Here is an 11658-nt window from a genome sequence, read left to right on the forward strand (position 1 = left end):
TTCAGTGTTATTTTACAAAGTGTGTAACCTTGATGTCTAACAGAAAAAGTGCCATGTGAGTTTGTTTCTTTGACACTTGATTTTCTTTACATCCACATTTACTAAAAAATGTCCTCTACCTTTAATGGTGGTATGGATTCTTTAAGTGTTTCCGCTCACCTAATAATACTTAAGCCAATGCAAGAATATTTTTGGCGCGCTATTTCTCCAGTTAACACCGTTTTGAGACTGTAAAATGAAGTCGCTTTGTAAACCTGCTCCAAAGTCCATTGAGAAAATGAACAATTTTACCTCACAGCACACAGGACCTGTTGAGCCACCTTTTGTGCCCATTACTAACTTCAAATGTGTTATTTTGTGAGTTCTGTGTCAGAAATGTGTTCTTTGAATTCATACGAGTGACGCAAACTGAGCAAACGACTCAGCGGGAGACTAACAGCTCCTGTGTCCGCGCCAGCTAAAATCCCAGATTTTCTCAGTGGAGTTTGGTGTGGAGTCAGAAAAAGGGCCGCTCAATGATGCGACAAAGCTGCAAACATGTTCTTAAAAAGGTGTATATTTTATGAAAGGAGTGTTAAGTGAGAGCGAGCCTGCAAAACATCATTCAGAACAATTTTGTCATATGATGTAAAAATGCTGGTTCTAATGTGGCACAGAAAAGCTTTTAGTAGGAGGAAAAAGATTAGATTGTGTACGTGTGCGGTAACACGAAACCGCTCTGACTTTCACAGGGGACATGACTGCCCTCTGGTGGTCATCAGGGCCACTGCACCCACCACAGGTCAGGGTGGCAGCCATTTTACTCTCAGAGGCTTGTGGAGCCTGGTCCTCTGCAGACAAACAATCATCGTCATCATCATAGTCATCATCATCACAGGCACAGATTTGTATCTGTGAGCGGCACAGTCTCAGTGTGAGTGGACAACAAAGCACGAGGGAGGTGAGACATGAAAGACGGGCTTAAAGTTCACGTTTGTTCCTTATCTCAGGTCATAACGAGTCACAACTTTATCCACACATGAAACAAAACTTTCCTTTACGATATGTTTTCTTCTTCCTTTTTTCATTCTTGGAAAGTTTTCCGAAAGCATGCATGCCTTCGTTACATGAGACCCTCAAAAACGCCTCTAAAGGCTGATATTCTTATCATAAGTACACGTTTTGATTTGTTTTAGTAGTTATTCTTGGAAAGTGAGGAGACAAGAGACGGGGGCGAGATGATCTGTTGTGGCGACCCCTAGAGGGAGAACACACAAAACAGACAGTTAAATAAAAAAAACAAAAAACACTGATTTTAGATATTGTTTACATGTATAATTGATTGTCAAAGTAAAAACGGGATTTTGAAATTGCCTAATTTTTACAAATGACTCTACGTCCCAGGCACTGGAAGATTCTAGTCCACTTAGTTCAGTCCAAACCAGCCTAGTCCCAGAGGAACAAAAAGAAACTTTTCTTGCAGTGTTGTTTTAGTTAAACTGGCTCTAATTAGCATTTTGCCCAAACTGGATTTTAACAAAGACATTAAAAATCAAGCAAATATGAAGCCATAACTTCAAAAAAAAAAGGGGGGGCGAAATAAAACAACATACCTGATAATCATATTTAGTTCGTCTTGTTGGGTTAATTTTTCATGTACAAGTCACAGCTAAGCTTTTTTTCTTTCTTTTTTTGGCTCTGCTTTGAAATTCTCCACAAAGCCGCGTGACAAAGCCTGTGTGAGCTGACGCTTCAGGTGTGAAAGAAGCGTTTCTGTTTCCTGCAAAATACCCGTCGTGCTAAACGGCTGCTGGTCTTCACCTGCGAGCTCAGCGATCTTTTCCTGTGACAATCTGCTGCAGCCGACACAGCTCACAGCTCTTCTCTTCTGTAAAAAGTCTGGCGGATGTCACCTTCCTGCCTTTTCAAGCCTCAGTTCTGTGCTCTTTTCTATTAAATCTAATATATAATACTTTGTTCAAGTCTGTCATCTTGCCTTGTTGCATATTTTCATCTCTAATCTAGTTTACTTTGTCTTAATAATCTTTTTTGTACTCTGTTCTTCTTTTCTGCACCAAACCCTATAGAGAAAATCAGTGGTTTAACATCACGGCACACAGGAGCTGTTGATCCACCGCTGCCTCTATCAGTCTCTTCATTTTAATTAAAATGTGACACAACTGAGTGACAGAAACTTAGCAACCAAGGCTGCAATGAACCAGCAACCAAGTAAAAATGCCAATTTACTTTATGGAGTTTAGTGTGGGAGAGGGAGGGGTTTACAAACTTCTGTTTTCAGTCAGAAAAGGCTACGAAACATTTTCTTAAGACACTGTAGTCTTTATTTATATGTTAAAAAAATAGTAATTATATTCTATCAGGCAGTTTAACCAGTTATTTGGCCCTTGTATGAGTGAAAACTCAGCTTATACTGTGATGTCATTGGCTCAAAATTCCCTTTTAATTACTTTGCAGTCCAGTTACAAACGCTCTGAGGCCATGTCAGTCCAAAAATAAATTGAATTTAACCAAACTTTTTCTCTTCAGTTTTAGCTCTGAAAAAAACAAACAATTCTACACCAAATGTGGATTATTATTTCCCCCAATATCCGTGTTTCCCACAATGCATCACAAACTCTGCTTTACAAATAATGTCAACTCAAGTAGAAACAAGGCAAGGAATCTCTGAGAATCAATAGTTCTGCACTGTCCATTTGACGCTGCATCACGAGAACCAGCAGCACGTCGTCTCCACAGTCGGACTCTTTGAAGCCACGGCTTTATCCTCACCTCCTCCTCGTCAAAGGCAACAGTCTCTGCCTCTCCTCCTCCTGCCTCCTCTCGACCCTCTTCATCTTGTAATCCCACTTGGGTATCTGGAGCTGGTTGCTGTTCCTGCTCCGCCTCAGTTTCTCTGGCACAAAGACCGGCACCGGGGCTTTGCAGAGCCTCACTTTTGGCACCACCATGCCGGGCCGCACGCTGCTCCTCCTCAGCATGCTCAGCGGCAGGAGACTGGCACGTCTGAACGCCATCGTCGACGCCACCGCCATGTCGCTGAGCAGCTGAGGCTGCAGGCTGGCCCTGCGATCCCGAACCTTGGGGATCAGGAGGACCCGCGAGTTCTGGAAGAACCTCTTGTAGTGGTTGAGTCGGTCGGGGCCCAGGTGCTTCAGCTCAGCCAGGCGCTGCCTCCTCAGGATCTCCTGCACGGCGTAGCGGCGCTTCCCGATGCACGGCGGGCTGCCCGGACACACGGTCCTGCAAGCGGTGGCGATGAACGGGCTGGAGATGCAGGTGGTGACCTGGACCATGTGGTCGAAGACGCCGTCGTCCACCGGGTTCACCTTGTTGTTGATGTAGAATGTGTAAGGGCAGCAGGACAGAGAGGTGACCACACGCCTCCAGCAGGACTTTGGTTCTTGGGCCTGGTCCACCAGCTCCTGTAAAAGAATATCATACCAGTGTAGTTTAAAAGTATATGGATTGCAGTAACTGTAACCTTTTATGTATATATGTATAAAACCTGAATGTACTGACCTCTAACATGGGCCACTCCAGGGGGAAGGCGTCGCAGAACTGCTCGGCACATGGTCTCAACATCAGCCGGTTCATTAAGTTAGCTGTTTCGTAGCGACCAGTGAAGAGAGCCCACTCCCTGGGGGTCAGACTGCGGCCAAGGTCCCGCGCCTGAATATCGGCCCCTGGAACATTCATGGACAAAGTGGAAGAGAGGACATCTGTGAGGACATCTGTGAGGACATCCGATTCAAAACATCACAGGTGTTCAAGCCTCGTGAAGTCATAAAATTATGATGTGCAATTTGACTCCTGAACTGTGCAGTTGTTCTCTTTATGGACGTTTAGAGTACTGGGGAGAGTTGATATGGGTCGCCAAATAAACATGGAGATTTTTCTCCCCCCAACGTTTAATGAAGATTTACAGAAGGTCTACAGAAGGTTCTTTCTTTCAAATAAAAGTATGTATTGCAGACATGGTAGCAAAAGTAGTCAGGAAATATTGGATCTAATAAATGGATCTTGATATACAAAGTTAGGGAAACACAGATTTATGTAAATGTCTTGTTTAGTTTCCACTAACGGTGGTGATGCATTGTTTTGTGTTTACATGGTTTGAGGTTGTGTTTGTTCTTTGCTTTGAGTTCTTTTGTTTGTGGTTTTCTCTGTTTTTTTCCTTGTGTCTTGACCTGACACTATTTGTGGGCCATGAAGGGCCAGGCCCGCCCACAGATGCCCTCCCCACAGGTGAGGGGGGCAGGTACTTTAAAGGTGGGTGTGGCTACAGGCAGCGGATGTGACTTCACATTGTCCTCACACAGAAAAACATGATCGGTCAGCAAAAATTAATGAATGAAAAACAAATCAGTGTCACATGAAAACGGTTTGTGTAAAGGTTAGGCCACTGGTAAGGCTGCGTTACAAAAAGAAATGCTATTTTCATAACATCTCCTGTAAAATTAACTAGTTGTGCTGCTATCGTATGAAAAAAAGTCTTATGTAGTTCTTTAATTTAAACAAAATTTTACAAAAACGTTATATATGTATATATATCTCTTTAAATAGTGGTTGTTTTAATAGTCAGACACAAACCCGACCTGGGTTTGTGTAAATCTGCACTGTTCAGTAAGATGAGACTTCAGTGCGTCTTTGTTAATGACTTATCTTTGAGGTCAGTGAATGCATCATGATGGTCGGGCCTTGTGATTGGTGGGTAAATTAAGAGGTAAATTAAGAGGTCAGGAGTGTTTCCTGACAGTCTTTTTTTGCGTAGCAGCCGGAGCTAACGGCTAACAGCTACTTACCTCTGCTTTTATCTACTCATACAAGCTTTTCTTGGGTCTGAAATATGGACATATGAGGCTCTTTTTATATCATTGACGTCTTCTGGATGGAAAACTTAGTGGATAAAGTGCAAATGAAGCGTCTAGTGCAGCTAACAAGAACTTAAGTGTTTGAATGTGATTACATCAAGCTAACTAACACTGGTGGAGGAACATCTGTGGTGAGTACACATGGTTTATTAATCTGTTTATGTTGCACCCGCCGTGGTGTAAATGACTGTTGACTGTGTGGTTTATTCCAGAGTGAAATAACAATGTGTTGTTTATTCATAGGAAGTTAATTAAAGGTTTATTTTGTAGTTCTTCCTCATGTTTACCATGACTAGGACTATTTCTGGTGTCTTCCGTCCATTGTGTTTTGAACTGCAATGGTGTATAAAGTACCTAAAAGTACAAGTATCTCACCAGAAAATGACTTATGGTAGAAGTTGCAGACAAGACACTTTACCTGCTGAATAAATGTGAGAGTGAATGGGTGAATGGCAAAACTGTAGTGTGAAGCAGCTTTGAGTGGTCATCAAGACTAGAAAAGCTTGATATCCTGATCTTATTTGGTAGTAACAAAGATAGTTTGGGGAAAAGTATTGTCATAAAAGTACACAATTTAGTTAGGTAAAGTAGTGGAGTAATAAGTAAAGTTGTTGGAAATATAAATAGCAAAATACGTGAATTTTGTACTTGGAGATATGGATGACTGGTCTGTTTCTAATGTGTTCTCCTGGGTTTTGAACCCTTTGTTGTCAGTGATTTAACCCCTTCTGTCCTCAGTTTTGTATTCTCGGATACCTATTTTTTTTGCATTGCTCTGTCGCTCTGTTAAATTTCGATTTTGCCTGCAGTCTCTGCTCAGTTGTAGATCCACGTTAAAGGTCCACTATATAACATTTAGGAAAGGTTACTGGTGGAAATTGAATGCTTTGATAAAAATAATAGTTAGTTTTTTGTAGCCATATAATAAGCCTCTTTTATGGACTTTAGGCAAGGGCCTTGCTTTACAGTACAGTGGCCACCATGTTTCTACAGCAGTTTCACATTTTGAAGCAGAAGTTTGTTAAATTGCATTTTGTTTACTTCCTGTGGTGGATAACCTTTGACCAATAACGTCACTACACCATCCAAAGAAGTCTAAAAAGAATAAGCTACTACTTTCACAGGTCCATTTAAAAAAAACAAAAAAAAAACACACCCGTCCTTACCTGTGAAGCTATAGATAACAGATCGAGCAGATAATGTGGCTAAAACTGCCAAATTAGCATTGTAGAGGAGGATGAGGAGAAGTTATCCTAGGGAACTGGACTTGCTTGAATACTCTTGAAGATGTTCATTTGAAACATCTTCAAGAGTATTCCAGGAAACTCAAGAAAGTTCTCTTGCCTATATCTCCACTCGTGAGTTTACATGAAGAAGTATTATATTTTTTACTACTGTATTGGAAACTGTTCTACTGTAAAAATAGAAACAAGTGATGTTATATGTACCGGCTAACAACAGAGCCCTGACGCACTCGGCTCGGCCCTGCATGGCAGCCTTCATCAAAGCCGAGAAGCCGTGACAGTTCCTTCTCTCGATGTCCAGCCCGGGGAAATAGTTCAGCAAAAAGTAAGAGATGAACACATGACCTGCAGACGAGAGGGAAACATGGACATGCAGTATCTCCATCATAGACGGCACTTGAACAAAATGGACGACATCTCACGGTCCAGAAATTATAAGTAATGCTTTAAGTCTTCAAGACCATTTTTTTGTCCAGGTTTTACAATTTGCTACCAACTCAATGTGTTTTGGATAACGATGACTTGAATGAATGAGAATCTATAGTCATTCCTGCTTTAAATCATAGAACTTAAATATAAACAATTGTATTTTTATATAATCCCTTCTAGGGCTGCATGGCAATGTATTGATACATCAATGTCATGACAATGGACAAGATATCACCTTAGTTTTTGGATATTGTCATGTTGTGAAATGGCAAATTCTTAGAAATATGTAATTAAAAGTTTTTGTTTTTTATTTTGGGGCCAGGAAAGGTTTTTCTTTGTATCCTGGCGATGACTCGGCTGCAGCCATGTGGGCTCAGAGACCTGGTCACTGTTTCCCCTCGAGGTGTTGCAGAGAACTCAGTCATGAAATGTGATCAATACTTTTTTTAATGGAGCAGAAAATGAAGAGTAGTCCACAGCTATTCATCACAGGTGGCAGTGAGCCGTTTGTCATCGTTAGCACATGAAGGGGCTGGGGCCACTGTGTCTGATACATGTGGCTGCATCACATGTGGGGCTTTTGTACTGTTCTAGCACTGCACGACTCGGCCCGACTCGGTTTGGTATCAGGCACGTTGTCTTCCAGATGGGGTCACCATAGCACGGCTGCATGAAACTCCTGTGACATTGTTTTATATGCGACACAAACAAGTGACGAGCAAAGCAGTTGTTTCGGATGTAACTGAATCATTAGAATCAGCTAATTAAAAAGATTTGTTCACAGAATCGTTCAGTACTTCCTGCATGAACGGAGCACAGACTCCTTCAGTCACTGAATCAAAATACGACTGAACGGGCTGTGATTCTGCTCATTATCGCCTGTCGCTAAAAACACCAGACTCCTCTGTTGAATGTTGAAATTGTAGACATTTTCTTTGCTAAATGTTGGAGATTAACACATGTTTTCAGGATTTTAAATGATTTACAGTTCGGCATTGTTCAGTTTGATTATTGTATCCAACATTGCACTCATGACTCTTCCAGTGACGACACTCTCTGACCAATCGGTGGCTGGCAGTCTGTTGACGTCACAGTTTAGTATTAGCTCAGCTCGCGTGGAACATTGTCAGTACCAGATACTATCACTGATGGAAAAGCAAAAAAACTTGAGTAGAGTCGAGCTTAGTCGTGCTAGAACTGTATTTGAACTGAAACTATACACGTGTTGATAAACATCAGCGTGAGCCTAAACAAAGCGTAATCCCTAACCACTTAATGCCTAAACACAATTTTAATATTATCCCTAAACTCAAATCAGTTCCTCAGAAATGACGTTCTGCCTCATTAGGACCGGGTTTTAGTTTCCATGAGGACATCCAGTCCTGACAGGGTCAGATAAGGTTTTACCTGCTTGTGCTGCCATAATGAGCGCAGTGTTCCCCTCATTATCCTGCCAGTTGACGTCCAGATATGGGCACTGAGAGAGGGCCATGACCACATCCACGTAGCCATGGTAACACGCCACAATCAGACCAGACTGGAAAGAAAAAGAAAAGCGAGAGTGTTTTTTTTGTGTCTGCCATTGATTTTTTTGCCTCCCAAAATAAAATACACACCAGTATGTTTTCTCCTGGACACAGTGAAGCTCGTCACATATATTTCCACACAGAGAAAAATCATAACTGGGATTTTCATAACAACAACAAATAATGCTTGTCAATCATCCTGCCAGCACACAGGTAAAGGGAAGCCACTCACAGATAGTGGAATAGACTGTAAACACAGCCCAGTCATGAACTTGCAGCTGTAAACTGTCAGAATATGCAGTGGTTTATTGGCTCTTGTTTTAAAATGATAGTTGGCAGCAAAATGATGGGAAAATTATATTCCAGTAAAGCTTTCTGTGAGTATTTTAGTGCCAAATGCATGGTGATGTGTTGATTGCAGTTCGCAGTTTGGACACTAGGTGGCACCAGGTATACACAGGTGTAAAGTAGGGCTGACCGATTTTGAATAAATATCGTAATTCGATTATTTTGACCGGAATTGAGATTGAGATGTGATTTGTGATATCAAAAGGGAACGATCATTTTTACATAATTATTCTAATTTTACGACATATACGACTGTGCTGAACAATCGGTTTGGGCTCAGTGACCGCAGTAAAAGTCTCTGGTCGGTGTCTTAAAGGAGCTTGTTAAAGGCTGAGCTTCTTTCTTGACACTCTCACTGGCTTAACCAACTGCTCTGAACCCTCCTTTTAACCTGGCAGAAGCTGCACTGACCACACTCAGAGTCTGAGTTTTTGAACCGGGAACCCAGGAGAACCCTGTTTTAGAAGTCATCTGGGAGAACTTTGTTCTTTTTGTATTATTTATAACAATGAAAATGGCATAGACTGGCGCAGCCTATTCCTTTCGCTTGTATACTAACATTATTTAATTGAAATTTGTCCATTTACATGTTTTGTGGTGTGTGGTGTGTGTATGATGAAGACCCAGCTCTTGTATATAGCACAGGTGCTGCAACTTAGTAGTGTGGCTGACTGGGAAAACATGAGGTCTTTAGCCCTTGTTTATTTTCAGTATATCTTATAGGGGCGGGAATGGTCTACGATACCAATAACATCACGATACAATAATTCTGTGATAATCAATATATCGCAGGACAGTCATATAGCGATACATTACAATATCTGTCTAACTGAAGAAAACAAAACGTCTGTGAAAAGTTCATTTCTCTATTTATTTACAACATAGAAAACAAAGTGCATGAAGTCTATGTATTGAACGTGGATGGAGCATCTCTTAACGTAGCTTTCTCCACCATTATCCCAATGTAAACTCCCTCTTCTTCGGTCAGGTAACTTCCACCAAGGTTTCCTTCATTCCTTTGAGCAGTGCCACCGTGCGGAGACATGAAGTAGCGACGCCCGGCAAGTGAAACTAATTTATTAATTAAAATATCGATATATTTGCCCTGGTGTATTGATTATCGTATCGCATAAGGAAGGATGCCAATAAATTGACACTTTATTTTGTAAGTAAGTCTATTGCTCTCAGTCATCACAAGAGTGAATCACACAAATGGATTAAAACAATAGGATATCCAAGATCACTATAATAAGTTAAGAGAAAAAGCCTACAAATGCGTGGAATTCAAACATTTCATTAAAGCCACCTACTCGTCTGTTCTTGTCTGATTCCCTCACTTCATCTTCGGTCACTCCTTGTCTGATCATGATCTTGACGATGATGGAATTGTTGTTGCAACAGGCCTTGAAAAAGGAGATGAACTCGGGACTTGGCGAACGGTACAAGTCGGAGACGGCCGAATTGTCTGGGGGGTAGAAGGAGTCGTCGGAGGCGACGCTCCTGGTGTCGGAGTTATCGGACAGGGCCTCAAAATCCAACTCCTCAAACTCTTGGTAGACGTCATCCTCATCCTCCCAGTAGTTGCGCGTGTAATCGACTTCGGTCGTGCATTGATCGTCCTCGTCCGATACCTCGCTCTCATTGCCATCTTTGTCAACTTCAACAATGGACAATGAAGGTGTATTTGTTGCTGTGTTATTGATCTTAATCTCGTTCTTGCCAAACCCGACTCCTCCAGCGGCTCCATTCTCTCTAACCTGTGAACCATCACCCTGTTCCTCAACTATTAACACCATTTAAAACCTCCTGCACCCCGGCAAAATTTTCTAAATGGCTATGGGGTGCCAGGAGAACTGTAGAAGGATCTAGAATTTATGCTATACAGTCCATCCTACCCAATCATGAATCCTGAGAGATTCCTTCCTAAAGTTGTTCATTGCCCTTGTCCGGTTCAGGAAACAAGGGTCAGTAAAGGTTACAGGTCAGGAATTGGGTCATTGCCGTTGCTGCCAGTCATCCGTCATGGTTGAATAAAAGTTCAGCTTTCAGTAGATGTTACAATTCCCCAGAACTCCTCAAGGCAATATCACCCAGAAAGGTTTAGCCGTGTGCGAAATTTGGAGCTGTCCGTCAAAAAGTCCCAAGATGATTCTATCAGCGTCACATTTTGTTTGACAAATCCAAATCCATTTTTATGAACTGAAGAGTCTGGGAGTCTTCACGGAGACACCAAAAAGCCTTGCATTGTATAATCATGGTCATCCAAATATTGATATGTGGCACTTTGAATTCTTGAATTCTTGAAGCCTTATTAAGAAGTTAAAGATCACATCCCAGTTGTCCCTTTGGAAAGCTGACGAACGGGCAATCGCTTCAGTTGGAAATGGTTAGAGGAACATTGTGCTTCCTTCGGCGGTCACCGTCAATGGGATGAGAGATGTTCAGCTGAGGCACCATAATCCATTTAGTGTCTCTCTCTCTCTCTCTCCCTCTAACTCTTAGGGTGCAATCCTCAAACCTGTGACAAAACAGTTTGAATGCATTTTTGTTGGAATACAAGGAACTGTTAAATTAAATGGTAGAAGTGCAGAGGGAATGTCTGAACTCTTATATCTTTTAGATGTTCTACACAAGCACAGAAGAAAATAAGCGCAATGTGTTTCGCTTCTTCCAAATAAATGGCCGAGAGAGACTAACAAAGAGAAACAGTGATCCAGTTGACACCAACATTCTGTTTGGGAGCCTCATTGTGACAGAGATATCCTTGTTCGAGAATTAAAGTCATTAGTACAGTTGGTCAAGTCAGCTCAACCCCCCACCTTCTGCTTTTATCTTCTGCTGCTCTTAACAGTGCCAGATTAAATTGGATTTGTCACTCGTGACCTAATTTGTGTGCAGAGTACAGTGGTAGGAGTGGGGGTCAACCTAAATCAAGTTGATACTCAAGTGGGCAGTGTTTGACTCTGAAGTCACCCAAGTTGTGGTTGTTAAAGTGATGGTGTGAGGGGAAATTCATATTGATTTACTGAAGGAGACAGCAGTGGCTGAATAATTCCTCTATGCTGTGATGTAAAATCAATCATTTTCTCTATGGACTTTGGAATGGGGGAGAGAGAGAGAGTTTACAAAGCGGCACAGACTTCAGTTTGAGGAACATGTGGAATGTTCTGGTCTTGGTTTGTAGCTGATCTAGGCTGAATTAATTAAAGTGACATCTTGTCTTTTCTATGTTTAATAGCA

At 41.7% G+C, this 11658-nt stretch overlaps 1 protein-coding gene across 1 annotated transcript; it reads right to left on the bottom strand.

Moving 5' to 3' along the window:
• Positions 1-2209: 2209 nt before the first annotated feature.
• ankrd33bb (ankyrin repeat domain 33Bb) lies at positions 2210-11191 on the bottom strand. The gene is made up of 5 exons (XM_044021268.1): positions 9729-11191; positions 7952-8081; positions 6320-6460; positions 3520-3683; positions 2210-3422 (listed from the first exon to the last, which is right to left on the bottom strand). Exons 1-5 carry the CDS (start codon positions 10212-10214, stop codon positions 2766-2768), a joined length of 1578 nt encoding a protein of 525 aa, XP_043877203.1. The 5' UTR covers positions 10215-11191; the 3' UTR covers positions 2210-2765.
• Between the last annotated feature and the right edge of the window lie 467 nt (positions 11192-11658).

This window comes from Solea senegalensis, linkage group LG1 (assembly GCF_019176455.1).
Source record: "Solea senegalensis isolate Sse05_10M linkage group LG1, IFAPA_SoseM_1, whole genome shotgun sequence".
Lineage (NCBI taxonomy): Eukaryota > Metazoa > Chordata > Actinopteri > Pleuronectiformes > Soleidae > Solea > Solea senegalensis.